The sequence below is a fragment of the Heloderma suspectum genome, chromosome 4 (genome assembly GCF_057233095.1).
Source record: "Heloderma suspectum isolate Gila_16-S chromosome 4, 16-S_ref, whole genome shotgun sequence".
Taxonomy (NCBI): domain Eukaryota; kingdom Metazoa; phylum Chordata; class Lepidosauria; order Squamata; family Helodermatidae; genus Heloderma; species Heloderma suspectum.
Window position 1 is genome coordinate 37965860 of NC_139461.1, and position 19219 is coordinate 37985078.

General features: G+C 38.5%; 1 protein-coding gene across 1 annotated transcript in view; it reads right to left on the bottom strand.

Annotated features, from left to right (window-relative positions):
- Positions 1-19219, bottom strand: part of RIMS2 (regulating synaptic membrane exocytosis 2) — a 616900-nt gene that overhangs the window by 176323 nt on the left and 421358 nt on the right. The window contains exons 22-27 of the mRNA XM_084848966.1: positions 11483-11554; positions 8601-8663; positions 5830-5904; positions 4058-4135; positions 2015-2188; positions 793-902 (exon numbers count right to left, since the gene is read on the bottom strand). Of these exons, the coding sequence (XP_084705092.1) occupies positions 793-902; positions 2015-2188; positions 4058-4135; positions 5830-5904; positions 8601-8663; positions 11483-11554 (572 nt within the window). The remainder of the gene's footprint in view (positions 1-792; positions 903-2014; positions 2189-4057; positions 4136-5829; positions 5905-8600; positions 8664-11482; positions 11555-19219) is intronic.

Here is a 19219-nt window from a genome sequence, read left to right on the forward strand (position 1 = left end):
AGTCATCTCTGCATTCCACAGAATGACCTGGGCAGAATGGAGAGGTGGTGTTAAGCCATTGAGAGCTGGCAGATAGTTTATACTGTGGAATAACACCTGTGAGCAGATGCAGCATGACCCATCTGACTGGCAATACTAGCACCTAGCCTCTTTCTCCAACAGCCATCAATAAACACCTCCCTGCAAGCCTTTGTATGAAATGGGGGAAATAACATGAGTGGAAATGAAAATATTGTTACAACATATAGCACAAAATATGTGGCCACTCCTAACTGTGGTCCATTGTCTTGTTTTTATTCATTTAAAGACTAGGGTCACAGACGTGCTCCAAAATTTTAACCTTCATATTTCTCCATATTACTTTAAATATTCTTATAAAAATAACATTCATATGGCTGTTGTGGCACACGTTATGATAATGTATAATCCTAAATTCCTGTGAAATGAATGGAATTAATAATTACTTGCAACCTTTTAAGACGGGGTCGTTTATGATATGTTCATCATTATAAGACTTTACAGGTAAAATTCTTACCTACATTTTGATTGCAATGGAAACAGGAAAGATCATGATCTATATATTGTTTCTATCATTGTGATGACAATTATAGAAATCAACAGAAAGTATTAAAAGCTGCTGAAAAAGTAACAGGCAAAATAAAAACACATCTCTTGCAAAAAAAGCAGTTCCAGACTTTAAAAGTTCAAAGATTTTAATTCAAAGCTACAGTAAATATTATTTCCTTTTATACTTCAGTAACAACATCTATGAACTTTAAAAAGCTCACTTACTTCTCTCCAGTGTCCCCTTTGGTGGGAGTTGTGGCAATTGTCTACCTCTGCGTCCCGCTACTGGAGTACCTGATGGACTTGTTTGGACAGACCCCGTACGAGCATGTGACCTATAGGACACATCAAGAGGAACTGTCAACTGTAAGATACATTTATTCTTAGATGTCTGGAGAACAAATAAATGATGAACGTTTTTTATGCATGTTGAACCATTGTTGGCATTGTGGCCGCTCGGCCATGTGCGTTTATAAAGGCACAGTTACTGATAATCTGGAAAAAAAAGCCAAAATAATGCAAAAGGATGATACACGACATGGTTATGTAATTGCATCTGTTACTTGTCTATGGAAATGTATGCAGAAATATATGCACACAGATGCATTAACACATACAGAAAGAGATATACAGAAAATTGTGCTTTTGCATGTGTTTTATGTTCATGTTCAGCAGAAGGATATGTATGATTTAAGAATTCAGTTAATACATTGATTCAGTGTTTTACTCAGCTTGAGGACAGGCAATAAAGCAGAGGTACATTTCAATGAGTGAAATTAGTAATAACATCATTGTTCTTAATTATCATAATTCACTATTGAAAAGCAAAGAGGCTAGAAAATAATTTGATTTGGACAAAGTCAGCTTCTCACATTTCTTTGCCATCTTCATTGTAATTTTTATAGAAAGGGTTTATTTATTTCAATACTGCTTGATTATGAATACAATACATTACTTAAACGGGAACAATGCAGAACATGCACACAGCAAATCAGAGAAAACAGTGGTTAAAACAGTGGTTAATACATAAAATTAGTTCAATCAAATTTAAGAAACTGTTTTTTGAAAAAAGTTTCATTTGATGTTATGATGGTTATTCCATAAGCGATGCCTGATGACCACATACAATTTCTCATTCTGTAAGAGAAGTACATGGTAGTTATGAGGTGCTTTAGTGTGACAAATCACCCAGGATTCCTGATAAATGAGAAATCACAAAACAAATGTAATTAATTGTGTAATTAATTATTGTTAGTAAACAAATTACAATGGCAGCCACACCATTATATCCCTAATGGAATATAAATAGTGTGTTGACGTTGGCAGGGTTAGTATCTACGGCTAGTAGTGAACAGCCAATGATGAAAGGCAATACCATTGAGCTTTCTGGAAAATAAAAGAGTGAATTGGTGGGGCGGGATTAGTCTGATTCAATTGTCTGTTTCACCTCGATAAAGCAGGTGAGGGAGGGGCAGATCTTCCAGTCATTAATGAAGGCATCGATCTCATGAGGTTTGAGTCAGGACGCTCAGTGGATCGGGAGCGGGGGCTGGGCCGCTCTAGGACAGGACGTTGTTCTGTTGATCTGGATCTTTGATATGGTAGTCTAGGTTCCCAATTCCTGTAATGTTAGTCAAAAAGCAGCTCAATTGACCTTTATCTGTGGTTATGCATTATGTCGCATCATACTGTGTTTGGAGATGACCATCATTAAGTACATTTCTAACAATTTCTTTTAGTTTGCTTCTTGATAACACACAGATGCGTGTTAAATAAGTGTACTCCCATATACAAAAAAATGGTATATGAATGAAATCATTTTAAATATCTCAATAATGGGATGAGCTACAGTTTGTTCACTAGCGTATTCTGTATTAAAATGGGGTGGTGACTATGTTGTGAAGATTCCAAGAATTAAACATGCTGAATTGACTAGACAACTCAAGCCAAGTGAGTGGCCCATGTTCAGATGTAACAGCAGTGTCTGGTGGCAATTCGTTGGTTAATTAATTGTGGGGATGTGTGCTGCTTGCAAACTGCTTCTGGTTTCCTGGAACAACCTACGAATACAGCATTTGTAAGGTTGATTCTGTGATGTCCAAACAGGGGCACTTGGGCTTGTTCATGGGTTAAACAACTGCAAATTAACCCAAGAACAAACCTTGGGTTTTACCCATGAACAACCCCAAGTGCCCCTGTTCAATGTGACGGAAACAACTTACAAATGCTGCATTTGTAGGTTCCAGGAAACCAGAAGCAGCTCACGTTTGCCTCATACATAGTGCACATCCCCGCAATTCGTGGGGTAATCAATCCACAAACTGCTGCCAGATGCTACTGTTACATCTGAACAGGGTTATTGTAAAACTAAAGTCATATCTTGCATTCTCAGTCAGCAAAGTATACATTAATGACTGTATAGTATACCAAGATTACTAAATATAAACAAGGGATTTCAAGTTCAAGCTACAATGAAATATTCATAAATAATGTTTCCCATTTACAAAATAACGTTGTCAATCATCAGGCATAACTGCAGAAGGGGATAAAAAAGTTTTAAAGCAGATCAAAATTATCTGCTATTGAACAACAGTTATATGGCCTATACAGTAATACTAGCTGCACCGCTGAAGGAAAGAAATATAAAGCATATTAGATTGAAGGTGCTGGTATGACAGTATAATGAGAGAATGCAAGAAGCCAAAATAAAAGGCATAAAAAGTTTCCAAGTAATTATACAAATATGATGTAGCACAAAAAACATTTGAGGAATTACTTGTAAACTTGTAATTTAAAATAACTATAGGATTTTTGCAGCATGAATGTAGGGGCCTTAAAATTTGCAAAGATTGCTGTGGACATGAAGAAAATATTGGGTAACAAAACTGTTAAAAACAAAACAACAACTTCATACATTCATTTTGACTCATGGCTTGTGATTGTCTTCAACTGAAGTTTTAAGAAACACCACAATTACCCTATTATGCATAATGTATTTTTAATTTGTTTACAAACAATTCATTTAGGAAGTGAAGTGACTTCTGTACATTTCACAGAAAACTAAATTTAAAATAGTATTAAAGCAAGTGAGAGAACACAGTTGTATTATGAATCCCTTACATAATTAACAGCCAATTAAACTCCCATGTATCCAAAGCTGTCCTGTGGAGTCTGAATGATATGAATGGAAATTGCCCAATAATACATCACAGTTTCAATTCACTTTAATGGGATTTGTCCTGGAGAGGTTCATGATCGCTTGCCAACCTTTCTCTTGGAGGCAGTAACTTTGTGGATTTCTTTTTAATAAAAGCAACCGAAACAAATGCAAATATGTGCCTTCAGTGTGGTAGTAAATGAGAACCCCACATACAGGTTTCAGAATAATACCAGCCACTAAAAGCCTCAATCTAAAGCACCTAACAAGCAGACATACTGCACTGCGAAACATAATTGCATAGCTAGCCTCACACACACCCACGAAGATTACCTCCTGTTTTCTTCTGGATCTATATGTTCACTTTCTGAATAGGAAGCTTGGTCTGCCAATGCATCCACTGTTTCACTTCTTTAATGTTAAGGATAAACAAAGAAAGTCACCTTAGCTTGCAATAGCTGTCGCTCAGCTGAGACAAAATTTAAGGAGGGGTTCAATGCTACATTTGAAAGAGAGGTGTACATTCATGTGGTGGCAAGGCAATATGCTACCTTTGACTACAGATCTTAAGTGGAGGGTGGGGGAGAATGATTTACCTACAAAAGAATGTATTAAAGTTATATATAACTTAGGTCCCCTTATCAAATTATATTAATAGCATGGGAATTGCTGCATTATGGCTCCTTCCTGCACCAAGAAGGTAATATCAGAAGCTCTGGGTCATATGGGATGTATCCAGGAGGAGCAAAGCTGTTTTAAAGAGAAGCTCCTCCTGAGTAGTTACCCGCATGTCATGAAAAGCAGCTCCTATACTCCAAAGGTAATCCAAGAAGGGACCCAACAGCCAAAGGCTTTCTTATTCCACCTGCAGAACTAGAAGTGAGGGAAATAGAAGGTGCTTTATATACAAAAGAAAAGTTACTCAGGGGGTGGGGAGTCCATAAGAGGATCAATAAAAATGTAACTGCTGCAACCAGCTTTCCCTGAATACAGAGGACGGGCATACTCTTCAAGGTACTAGCTTTAATTAACCTATGTTTGTCTTACATCTCCTTGGACTTTCAATGGAAGATCCTTGCCTTGCCATATGTTTTTAAGTTTTTCAAGCATATGTAACTGAATGTAAATCATCCCAATGATATTCAGTCATAACTTACTGTTTCTCTAATAACTGCAAGCCACATAAAAATAAAAGTAGATTGCAACTACAATGAAAAATAAACCTCAAAATATTACTTAAAGTGTTTTGAAACTCCTTCTGTATTATAAAAAAAACCCTGTTTTTGCATTCCACTGCTTACTTCGCTGCCCTTCATCTTTTACTGGCAAAAACCAGTCAATTTTCTTATCAATTTGTTGGAGAGCTGAGGAAATGGGAAAATGCATCCAGATCTATGCTTCTTCACTAAGCATATAGATTCTGCAATTTCAGTGGGCTAAAAGTCATCATGAACACAGCATCTACAAATCCTTCAAACATTTCAAAATGAGAACTTAAATTGTTAGCTAAAATGTAACTTGACAAGCTAAAATGTCTTGTGATAAGAAATGAGTTCCTTGTGTTTTATGTACTACCACAATCATTTTGTTAGTGTCTAAACACAATATTTATGTATACCTTCAGTTGATTAGAGCACCTCATTTTTTTTTTAAAAAGTACAAAATCGTTCTTGGATACAAAACTTAAGTATAATTAAGTGAAGTGATCAACACAGACAGTCTTTAAAGTATAGGCTATTGCTACAATGAGCAAATTAGGAAACATGAAGATGCATGGACATCGTTAGTGCATTGCTTCCCAGTAGATGTGTTACCTGCTTTCTTATACACAGTATTTTGTATGCTGTGCATGATACCTCACACATGATGGCAGCAGTCAGGTTAAAACAACAACAAGATCACCAAAAAACAATGAATGTATCTGTGACAAAGAGACGAAAACATGAAAATGCAGCAGAATTATGGTGCATTTTAATTACCATATATGGCTTTTTCTACTTCTAGATACACTGACCACACCGCAGAAGGAATACAAACAAATGAATACCTAGGAGCGCCACATCTGTAAGTCTGTACCAGCTACTTTTTTTTTTTACTGGGAATACCTGTCAGTATCTGTGGAAGGCTGTTGGATTTCAATCCTTGGACATGCTATTCTTCTATTAGCTATTGGAATTTTGCTGTTTGGTTATAGACACAAGATCTTTTATTAGCAAGCCATCAATAACCATTACTACAAACAGATTTCTATTTCTTAACCAAGTAAAAATATCTAGTGATAAGCTATAAACAGAATATTTTTAAATGGTTAACTCGGTTGATTTTATTTTAAGATTTTTATAATCAATAATACTATATACTGATACTGTATATCCTCATATTATAAAATTAATATTACAAATACTATTATAATAAACGTAATGTATCACAAATTTATCAAATAGAGATCATAATATAAAGTATGTGAGACAAACCATATAATATGTGAATACATGATAATGCAGCAAACTACAAATATTTTCAATGAAGCTGCATCTATCTGCAGAGGAATTCATTTCCGCTGGTATGTGTATGTTATGGCTGTTAAGCCATATAACCCGCAAAGGTTAAGGACAGCAGTAATGAATTTCTCCAAAACATTTATCACAGCAATGCATCTGTTTGTGGAAATTCATCATTAAAAAAGTATTTCTAAAAGCTTTAAGAAGCATTTCCCCACCTTTTCTTCCTATAAAGATAACAAAAAACCAAATCTAAGAAGCCAACTTCAGAGGTAGAAGTAAATTTCTGATTAAATTTTAGAAGTTAAATTAAACAGTTTCCTAGACCTGTTTTAACAATATTTCACTATTTACTTCAAGCTTACCTAGACACACAGTCAGATTTTTAAAAAATCAGGTGTCCAATCCACAAGAACCTCTAATGCTAGTCTGAGAAGAAGATTCCTTTCTTTCCTAGATCCCAGGAAGTCTGGATATCCCATCTCTGCAATGTTCTATACTATTTATATATATTATATAGTATATGCAGTATTTGCACAAGTTTTATCTCATCCATTACAGAAGGCACACAAAATTTCTCTGTTCTGTTAACATGAGTACTCAGACACAATACAAGTAGTAGAAGACAATCCTATTTATTATTATTGCCTAAACAACCCATCTAAACTATGGGTTGGATCTACAGTAAGTTAGTTGCATTTAAGTCTCACTGAAATCAGTGGGGAATTTAGTCATGATTTAATAAGTCCCACTGATTTCAATGGGAAATAAGTGTGACTAACTTCAGAGCAGAATCTAACATCACACAAGCGGACAGCTGCTTGTGCAACACTTCCTTTTTTCTCCTGCTCCCTGCAGACCCCACAACCTCCGAAAATCTGCTCCAGAGGATCCCCCAACCCTCTGGAGCAGATTTTTAAGGGCACACAGGGGAGAGGGAATTCGCTTCAGTCAGCAGGGTGGATTCCACCCACTGGATTCCACCCATTGTTTGGATCCAAGCATATATGATTTAAATTAAGGATCACATCATAATTTGTGGAACGAAAAGTATTTGCCCCAATGCCAGTAAAAAGAAAAGTAAAGAAATGCTCATAGTATCTTGCATTATTCTTGCCCCATTAAATACCATGTACACTATCTAGGGGTCCATGAAATAAAGCCCACTCAACAAAATCTTTTGGTTGTTCCATTTTACTGTTCCCCAAGCAACATACTTTCATGGCAAATGCATTTGCTAGAACAAAATAAAAAAGGAGCTGTGTGGGCTTTCATCCTTCACTGCTTTCATAATAGTTTCTGAAAGTTTCTTCTGTGGAACACTATGCAAATATCTGCCCAAATGGACTCTCAACCCTTCACATGATGTACAGTTTCCTCATTTTATTTTCCACTGAAAAATAGAAATAGGCTACTATTTGGGCTTTTCGTAGCCTATACATGGCTGGCATAAAGTTTAAATTGGTCCTAAGAATACATTTGGCACAATACTGAAGCTTATCAAGAATGAAAATACTTAATAATAAAAAATACATGGAAAAAAATGAAGAAAAGGTAGATGATATCACTACTACAATATCCCTATACCATAGTAAATTGCAATAAAAAGGAACTGAGGCTCTTTACAATTCACAACATCTTTCTTGATATAAGATCACTTCACATGGTTAGGGGAGGAGCTTGGGTTTTTGAACAGAGTAGCAACAATTAGAACATTCCTAAGGCTTTCACTGCTGATAAATCCAAGTTCAAATGCTACAACATCAAATATATATAACTGTAAATGGACAGAGTTTCACTTAAATAACTTCTACTACACTGTTTCAGACTCATTGCCTCCCAGCTGTGTCATCTGGTTTCTACAAAAGATTTTCCAATAAAAGCCCAGATTCATATATTTGAAGCATATTTCCTATTCCTTCTCTTCTCATGGTAACGCTGAAACTAGCTCTGAAAGTAATAAGGCAAAACACACCTTATTAATTAATTTAAATGTTGTGTCAGCCCATCCCAATTTTGGATTTAAAATGGATCCTCATGAGAGGCTGAGATACAATTACATCACCTGTAAATCTGACTGAGTGTGGCGACCCACTCAACGACAAAAACAGGTTTGCTTATCTGCAACTGTTGTTCTTTGATAAAGACCTACATACAGTAACACTTATAGATGTTGACCTATAGTGTGACTGAATGTGGAAAAATAAAATAATGGAAACGTCGTACTAAAACCTAAGCTTGCTTAGGGCTAATGAAAACAGAAATTAAGGATAACTTCCTTTTATCGGGTGTGAAACCCATTTATATAATAAAATAACTCTACATTTAAATTATGTCTTTAATTATAGAATTGTAACACTACACTCTTTACTCACCCGTAGTTTTCAGCTGAACCATTGACTACATGATCTGCCCATGAACTTGCACCATTGTAATACCTTTGCAATGCAGTTAAAATAAAGACATGTTATAAAGATGAAGCTATTTTCATAATAACATTTTTCATGAAACATCTTTTTCATCCTACTAATCTGGCAATTATTTCCAGTATTTTCCACATATTACATTCAATGAATTTGAAAATGTATCTGGAAAATTAGACTTTTTTGGAGAATAAATATACATGTATTTTCCCCTTTACATCTTAGTGTATTCAATCACTGTCAGCACATTTAACCTATTATCTTTTAATATTCAATCAATGGATTGTTTGGTTTTCTGTGTCACATTGTTTTTGACAGGAGTTGTGTATTTATGAGATATATTCAAAGCACCACAAAGAACATCATTTTTTCCAGTTAAAATATGCATGACCCAACAATCATTCCTATCTTATTTTGCACTTCACCACATATCTGCATAACTGGCCCAAGAGCTCTGCAACAGTGAGAGCTGCTTCACTCTCTACAGGCAACAAATCTGTTTGTCATCCTCGTTAAATGTGTGAGGGACCCATGACCAATCCTGGTTCTCTGCTACATATAAGTATATGATGTATACAGCTGGAAACTTAAAAGTGGCATCCAATGGATACCTCCAGCCAAAAGTACAGCTTCCATGAGTGGAACATGTAATGATGTAGTTACTATGTTTTAGTTAGTATGCAGTTAGCATGCTTTAGCCTAACTATAAACATTGGGAGAAGCAAATATTTGAGTTGCAGTAATTAATAGATCTAATATTATATGAGTAAAGTTTGCAAAAACTGTGTTTCTATACGTTATGGTGTAATTTAATCTAATTTTTTGCTGTTTTTACAATCCACAGGTTCTTTATCATAAAGTAGGGCTGTGAAACATGTGCCCCTTCAGACATTTTGGCCTACAACTCCCATCATCCCTCACCACTAGCTATGGTGAAGGAAGTTGTAGGTCATAACATCTGGAGAGCCACAATTTGGCTGCCCCTCTGATAAAGCAATCCCATTGGCTCCAATGAATTTATTCTCAGTTATGTAGATTGTAGATTAAAGAAATGACAAGACTATTTATGACAAAAAGATGTGCTAACATAACTGAAATTTGAAATAAAACCTGTCCTTTGTTATATAAGGATGTGGGGTGGTTTACTAAATTATAAACGTGCCTTTCACAAAAAAAATCTTCAATAACAAAATTGTTAAAACAAAAAGATGATTAAAATAGAATGGAGATTTAAGAATATATATTGCTGTAGATACATAAATATGCACATAAATACATAAATTGTCTTACATAAGATCAGAACTTTCAATAGTATTCATAAATAATGCAAGGATAGATGTTTTTGTTATATTCCTTTCTGTTTAGGCTTTACAATTTCTCTCAATATACTCAACTGTAAGAACCTTAGGGACAGGGATATATCTGTTTTTGCCTATGAAACTCTGAAGGTGCTATGTACATTGAAAGTGCTGTATTAAGTAACAGCAGCAACAAGAATAATGTAGCTATTGTATATTCCCAAAATGTTTAGATACAGAATATTTTATTTATTTATTTATTTCATTTCTATACCGCCCAATAGCCGAAGCTCTCTTGAATAAAGTATATCATAGTAATGAAACATCATCCATGTATGGATAGCTATGTATGCTATTTGGAGCGGGGTGCACCCTCTACCTAGCTCGTATCTCTAGCAGTGGTTAAGACTATCTAGACTTGCAAAACTACTTTGAAGGAAACTAGGAAAGTGCCCACTTCTCATAGATATCATTAGCCCTCGCCATCCAGAAACTCTTGGCAACCTAAACAAATACACACATTAGAACAGGTATGGCAGGAGAGGAAGGAGGTGAGGTATGTTAAGCTGCAAGGGTGCAGATAATTTCCCATCCACCATAATTCCCCCACTAGTGCCACCTAAGCAAGGTCCCCACAATCTGTGGGGGGCCTGGAGTTGATTGCACTTAGAACATCCAATTGATCATCAGTGCCCCACAAGCCCTGTCCCTTGACAGTACTTGTGCAGCATTGCTGACATCTTAGGTTGGGAGAAGCCTATCAGTAAAGAGAAGCTTCACCATCCAGCAGCATTACTACAGATATGGAACGCCAATGCACACACAAAGCTTACACATAGATCCCCACATTGTATGTGTGGAACATTTGCCAGCACAGAGAAGAACATGCATTCCATGGGTCTGAAGAGCCTCACATTTCAGCTACATATGCATCATAGCACCACAGAAGCTTGGATTCATTCTCAAAATACCTAATTGTTGACAAAAGAACACAACGACGCTTAGCTGCTATGCTCAGTAATGGTTACCTGAAAAACTCAGGGGTTCATGGCACTGTTTTACCTCCTATACCTGATCTTGTATTTTATGTTGTGTCAGCACTTTTATTAGTTTTATGTTGTTGCTTTTATTGTGATTTATTTGTGGCATTATTATTGTGATGATGGTGATGATTACTCACTTATAGAAATGTATTTTAATAAATTCAATAAATAAATAAATAAATAGTGCCTTCTGAGAAGAAGTGTGGGATTATTTTCTTCTCCACATTGATGGTTTTCACTCCTGTCTCAGCTGCATACATTCTACCAATTTATAGCTTTCTAGTGAAAAAGCACTGTGCAGTTCATGCAATATTAAAACTACTCACTGCTGGTACAAGCCATTAAAGTAGATTGTTTGGAATAACATACTACAGGAAGAGCACAGAAAATCCAAGTATCACAATTCTTATCCATTTCAAAATTCTACTTCATGATGTTCACAAAATGCTACAACACAAATTCTTATCTATATCTACTATATACATCAAAATACCTTTCATGAGTAGGGGAAATATCAGTGTCATCAAAATATGTATTAGGCACTCTTCCCTCCTTCCTACTCCTCCTGAACATAAAATAAACAGCAAAGATATTTTAAACATTTTACAATTGACTTAAGTGCTCTAAGTTCTTTTCTTATTTTATCACAGAAGATAATAGTGATGATTTATTTTATTTATATCCCACCTTTCATCACAAGGAACCCAAGGCAATATATAATTATCATTATTATAATGCTGATCCACCGTTTTGCGGCTCCATGATGCAACCCAGCAAACATCAAGAATACCTAAAGGAGGAACTACACAATACAATGCAAATATTCTGTGTTGAAAACAGCAATTTCCCCCTTCCCCTCCATTTCATCTAGTTCAAATTATTATCCCATTTCCTGACATCATTAAGGAGGTTCACATGACACCCCACCCACACATCCTGAAAGCACACGAGAGGGTTGCAAGGTTCCATTGGCTAGCCTTGCCCTCCTGTTGGCAATGCATGTTCTGGCCACTCATCTGGCAACCTTGTGAAGGCCCTATGTGCATACCAGCATATGCACATAGGGCTCACCTATATGTGAGGGGGACCACTAAACACACAGCTGGTGGGATATGTGGCTAGTGTACACAGTAGTGGCAGGGCAGGGCTTTGAACACATATGGGGGTTGTGTAAACTGCCCTATTATGTTGTGTGTTTCCCAGCCTCTGCTAGTGGCAGACAATGATATGGAGCAGGGATATATCATAATGAAATCAGGACATGGGTAAGTACAGAGATGCCCTTACCTGTAAAAAGTGTAAATGAATAACTCTCTGTACAGTCCTTCATATGGGATCTGAACCTGGGCAGGTGAATTTATAGAAACCTCTAGAGCTTTTGGAAAGTGAGATGGTCCTTCTCTGCTATTCAACTAGTGTATTTTCTTGCCGAGCACCTGTGTCACAGAGCGCCCAGTTCCTACGTATGCTTGGCTATTGGTGGTAAGGTCAGCTTGGTCCTGGGCAGTTGTAGGTGAGGAACATGCACTGAAATTCTATTGTATAATTAATGCACATGGTGGTAAGAACCCAGTCATCCAACACGATGTTTAACCATTAATTCTTGAAATGTACAAGTCTATTGCCAGCTCTCAGCAATATTTAGGACTGTAAATGCATTTAGTCAAAGGTACTGTGTGACAAGAGTCTGAATGATTTTTAAGTGAGGACCAGGGATGTTGTGAGAAATCGAATAGGGGTGCCAGCAAATGTGAGTGCCCCATTACTTTTTTTGCAAGTAAGTTTGAAGTGAAGTTTGGCTTTTCACCGAAGCCTTTGAGAGCTAAATGAATTCCCTAAAGTTACACACTATTTTAAGTGTTTAATTGTCTTAGATTTTCTAATTGGTATTAGCTTGTTTAGTGGTTTAATATGTTTTTAGCTGTTTAAATTATTCATTGTTTTATACTGTTCAAATTGATTTTATCTGTATGCTACCCTGAGATCTTAATGATATAGGGAGGGATACAAATGTTTTAAATATATAAATGAATGAATAAAATCTCAGTTGTGTGCTTCTACTAACCCGTTCCCCTTTCTTCAAGGGTCCACACCTTACTGGTGGCGGTGTCAGTGGCAAATGCAGCAAGTTCTCCAGTTCCCTTGTGAAGCATTAATTCCCACAGGGACTGAGACTACAAGTCCCAATATGCCCAAATGGGAAATTTATGCTACTTGCAATGGTTCTCCAATGGCCAGGAGGCCTTATTCACAGCAGAAACTGACATAATTTTTCTACTGAAATCTCTGATCTGCCAGAGATCTGGAGTTTCCAGTGTTGCCTCTTCTGCCTTCCCTGTTGCCGGAACGTTGATAAGCCCTTGGAGAGCAGGCAAAAGAGGCAGTGAGGGGGATAGAGCTGGGAGTTCTGTGAGAGCCCTTAAGCCTTTGACAGTATGAAAACATAATTAAGAACATAGGAAGAGTCATGCTGGATTAGATCAAAAGCTTATCTAGTCCAGGATTATGTTCACACAGTGGCGAACCAATTGCCTATAGGAAGCCCATAAGCAGGACATGAGCACATTTATAGTACCCTCCTACCTGTGTTCCCCAGCAACCGGGGCATACTGATTCCGATACTGCAGGTAATATATAGCCATCATGACTAGTAGCCACTGGTAGCCTTATTCACCATGAATCTCTCTAATTCCTAAAACCACCCATGTTGGTGGCATTCACTATCTCTAGTGGTAGTGAATTCCATAGTTTAACTATGTGCTATATGAAGAAGCACTTTATTTTATTTTATTTTATAGTGAATCTCCCACTACCCAGCTTCACTGGATGACCCCAGGTTCTTGATGGCTTCTGCTTGCATCAAGATATTTATGCTCTAGTAACATAACTACACATGTAGACATCCTCTCCAAAATGAAATACGGATATTGTCCCATAAATGTTTGCAAGATTGGTATATGAATGACCAGAGAAGAGGATAAGAATACCATGCACCCCATAATATTCAGTTTCTTATCCATTCTGCCCATGGGAAGTATGTGTGTATTCTGTCACTTTTTGCCCAGTGTTCCACAGCTAGTAGGTTGGGAATGGCATGAGGAAATACAATGGAACAACCTTCTTGTTTTAGTCAGTACATCACCTCCAACTTTCATATCACTAGGGGTGAAGTAGGTTACCACTACAGGTCCTTGGTAACTTTCATGAGGCTGTGAGTCACTCCAAGACTGCCAGTTCCATGACTCTAGTATAGGATCTGTCTTCCATATCAGTGCTGAATGGACTTGGATTCCAAGGGATTTTGTCAAGCTCAGTATTGGCTCACTGTAAAACTGCGCTGGTGTCCACCTGGTGACACTGGGGAGTTACCCCCAACTCTTTCATCTGATAACGTTTCTGATATTACGTCTGACTCCAAATCAGTGTGTTAAGAGGCAGTATCAACCGTGTGTTCAACTGGAGTTAATTACAGATCCCTCATCTGCCTAAATGTCATCTAGATTCATATGTTGGACCTCATTGTCAAGTAGATGAACGGGATGAGAAGGCCTTGATCCTTTGTTTACAAGTCAGGAATCTTTGGTCTCAAAAAGTATCTCCATGGGCCTGAGCTCTCTTCTCTATCTCCTGGGAGCTGAGGCAGGTTCTGGTGCCTTTCCTAAGGCCACATAAATTTGTTCTGTCTTATCTAGCTGGGAAACTTCCCTTCTCAGAAATTCAGGTGTGTTGTTGCTCTGGAATCTGATCTGACACATCCTATCTATGTATCCTCCATGATAAACTCTACGATATATAGGACATCATACTGTAGCCTGACTGTCCCAATTCCACACCTCCATATAGTGTAGATACTACTGGTATGATGTGTGGAAACCAGAGGGTGCAGAGGTCCAAAGTTTGAGCTAGGTCTGTTACTGATTACAAGTAGCCATCCTGCAGTATTCATGATGGAACAGTCGGTAAGGAGTCTTGAAGATAGGCATGTTTTCTCATCTTGTATTGGGGCAATAAAGTTACACCTTTGTGAGTGGCATTTCTTCTTCTTTGCTACAAGTCCCTTCTTTTATTTCCCTTTCCAATATAAAATCTATGAAATCAGTCTTGGCGTCTTGTGCAGGGAAGAAGTTTGGGGCATCCCAATTATCTCCTGAAACTTCTCCAGCACCATAGTCTTCAGCATAACAAGGTGCAATGGATGTTTCCATCTTTTTCTTATCAGCTTGAATCAGCTGAGTCTCTGTTGTATTGTATCCCTTCTTGTCTGTCAGAACAAGGCCTTCAGGTCCAATGGCGGTCTGGATATATGAGCGGTCTTGGACTGGGCTACCATACCACCACACTCTTCAAATATCCTATATGGATACAACTCCAACTGAGAGCCCCTCCCTTCTGCTACTAACTGCCACTGCTGAGGCCAGCAGAGGGAGACAATGCAGCAGTGAAGCACCCTCCATTGTTCCTGGATTCACCTCTCCCTCCTGCTACTAACTACCACTGAGGAGGACTTCAGAGGAAGAGAAAGCAGCAGTCCTTCCACTGTACTAAAATCCAAGTGCATGAACTGTTGAATTTTACAACTAAGAATGTAGTGCCTGAATTTGCCTTTTTCCTCCTCCCTCCCAATCCTATTTCTTTTTGTGTTGTATCTTTTATGCTGTAAGCCTGTGGGGTTTGTAAACCACTCTGGGGCGTTTTTGGCTTAAGGGTGGAATAGAAACTCTATAAATAAATAAATGGATTCTACCCTCCCACTCTGCAGGGGTGACAAACTCTGTGTTGAAGAATCAAAGAATAAATGAAGAATAAAGTATTTCATACCCCTGCTTAAGAGGAGAAAAGACACTCCTCAGAGGTGAACTCAGTGGGCAAGGTGCTTACCTTACCCCAGGAACCGCTCTGTGCTAAAAAAGACATTAGTCAAGAAGAGGAAAAGGAGCAGCTCGAAGTCCAAATTTTCTAGAAATTTCTGCAATATGGCCTGGACATAGCTGCAAATCCCATATGTGGGACTACCAAGAGGCCACAATGGAGAACTCCATGTCATGGAGGAGGAAAGTGACATGAAACATGTAGCTGCTGTTTTTGGCAGCAGCTCTCCACTCTTTGCAATATATTGTTCCACCTAAAGTTCCAATGAAATCAAAGGAATTAAAGTGCATAATCTGCATGGAGTTCAATGGGATAACAGGCACATCTAACTTTTGCTGGATTGTGCCCATAATTAAAATAAAAATATAATCAAAGCTGAATGCATTTTAAAGCCTACATAAGAACTATTAAATTGATGAGCATTAATATATTTGGACAGCAGTCTGCATTAAAATCCCCTTCATGGATCACTGCCTTGTTGTGGCGAAGGGGCTTGCGTAACTCAGTGAAGCCATAAGCTATGCCGTGCAGGGCCACCCAAGATGGACAGGACATGGCAGAGAGTTCTGACAAAATGTGGTCCACTGGAGAAGGAAATGGCAACCCACTCCAGTATTCTTGCCAAGAAAACCCCATGGAACGTATCACAAGGCTAAAAGAGATGACGCCGGAAGATGAGCCCCTCAGGTCGGAAGGTGTCCAATATACTACTGGGGAAGAGCAGAGGGTATTTCCAAGTAGCGCCAGAAAGAGTGAAGCGGCTGGGCCAAAGCCGAAAGGACACTCAGCTGTGGATGTGTCTGGTGGTGAAAAGAAAATCCAATGCTGTAAAGAACAATATTGTTTAGGAACCTGGAATGTCAGATCAATGAATCAAGGTAAGCTGGAGGTGGTCAAACATGAGATGGCAAGATTGAACATCGACATCTTGGGAATCAGCGAACTCAAATGGACAGGCATGGGCGAATTTAATTCAGGTGACCATCATATCTACTACTGTGGGCAAGAATCCCTTAGAAGAAATGGAGTAGCACTCATAGTCAACAAAAGGGTAGGAAAAGCAGTACTGGGGTACAATCTTAAAAACGATAGAATGATCTCAGTACAAATCCAAGGCAAACCATTCAACATCACAGTAATTCAAGTCTATGCCCCAACCACTGATGCCGAAGAAGCTGAGGTTGATCGGTTCTATGAAGACCTACAACACCTTCTAGAACTAACACCAAAAAAAGATGTCCTCTTCATCATAGGGGATTGGAATGCTAAAGTAGGAAGTCAAGAAATCACCGGGATAACAGGCAGGCATGGCCTTGGTGTACAAAATGAAGCAGGACAAAGGCTAATAGAGTTTTGCCAAGAGAACACGCTGATCACAGCAAACACTCTTTTCCACCAGCACAAGACGCGACTCTACACATGGACATCACCAAATGGTCAATATAGAAATCAGATTGATTATGTCCTTTGCAGCCAAAGATGGAGAAGCTCTATACAGTCAGTAAAAACAGGACCTGGAGCTGACTGTGGCTCAGATCATGAGCTTCTTGTTGCAAAATTTCGGCTTAAATTGAAGAACATAGGGAAAAACCACTAAACCATTCAGGTATGACCTCAATCATATCCCTTATGAATATACAGTGGAGGTGAGGAATAGATTTAAGGGATTAGACCTGATAGACAGAGTGCCTGAGGAACTATGGACGGAGGTCCGTAACATTGTTCAGGTGGCAGCAACAAAATCCATCCCAAAGAAAAAGAAATGCAAGAAAGCCAAGTGGCTGTCTGATGAGGCTTTACAAGTAGCTGAGGAAAGAAGGGAAGAAAAAGCAAGGGAGAAAGGGGAAGATATAGCCAACTGAATGCAGAGTTCCAGAGAATAGCAAGGAGAGACAAGAAGGCCTTCTTAAATGAACAATGCAAAGAAATCGAGGAAAACAACAGAATGGGAAAGACTAGAGATCTCTTCACGAAAATCGGAGATATCAAGGGAATGTTTTGTGCAAAGACGGGCATGATAAAGGACAATGAAGGCAGGGACCTAACAGAAGCAGATGAGATTAAGAAGAGGTGGCAAGAATACACAGAGGAACTATACAGGAAAGATCTGAATGTCCCTGATAGCCATGATAATGCGGTCACTGAACTTGAGCCGGACATCCTAGAGAGTGAAGTCAAGTGGGCCTTAGGAAGCATTACGAACAACAAAGCTAGCAGAGATGACAGTATTCCAGCTGAGCTATTTAAGATCCTAAAAGATGATGCTGTTAAAGTGCTGCACTCAATATGCCAACAAATTTGGAACACTCAACAATGGCCACAAGACTGGAAAAGGTCAGTTGACATTCCAATTCCAAAGAAGGGCAATGCCAAAGAGTGTTCAAACTACCGCACAATTGTGCTTATTTCACATGCCAGCAAGGTTATGCTCAAAATCCTACAAGCTAGGCTTCAGCAGTATGCGAACCGAGAACTACCGGAAGTACAAGCTGGGTTTCGAAGAGGCAGAGGAACTAGAGATCAAATCGCCAACATTCGCTGGATCATGGAGAAAGCAAGAGAGTTCCAGAAAAACATCTATTTCTGCTTCATTGACTACGCTAAAGCCTTTGATTGTGTGGATCACAACAAACTGTGGCAAATTCTGAAAGTGATGGGAGTACCAGACCACCTTACCTGTCTCCTGAGAAACCTGTACGAGGGTCAAGAAGCAACAGTAAGAACCAGACATGGAACAACTGAGTGGTTCAAAACTGGGAAAGGAGTACGACAAGGCTGCATATTGTCACCCTGTTTATTTAACTTATATGCAGAGTACATCATGAGAAACGCCGGGTTGGATGAATCACAGGTCGGAATTAAGACTGCTGGTAGAATTATCAACAACCTCCGATATGCAGACGATACCACCCTAATGGCAGAAAGCGAAGAGGATCTCAAGAGCCTCTTGTTGAGGGTGAAAGAGGAGAGTGCAAAAGCTGGTTTGAAACTCAACATTAAAAAAACTAAGATCATGGCATCTGGCCCCATCACTTCCTGGCATATGGAAGGGGAAGAAATGGAAGCAGTGACAGATTTTACTTTTTTGGGCTCCAAGATCACTGCAGACGGTGACTGTAGCCATGAAATTAAAAGACGCTTGCTCCTTGGGAGGAAAGCTATGGCCAACCTAGACAGCATAGTAAGAAGCAGAGAGATCACCTTGCCGACAAAGGTCCGTCTAATCAAAGCTATGGTTTTCCCAGTAGTAACGTATGGCTGTGAGAGCTGGACTATAGGGAAGGCTGAGCGCCGAAGAATTGATGCTTTCGAACTGTGGTGCTGGAGAAGACTCTTACGAGTCCCCTGGACTGCAAGGAGG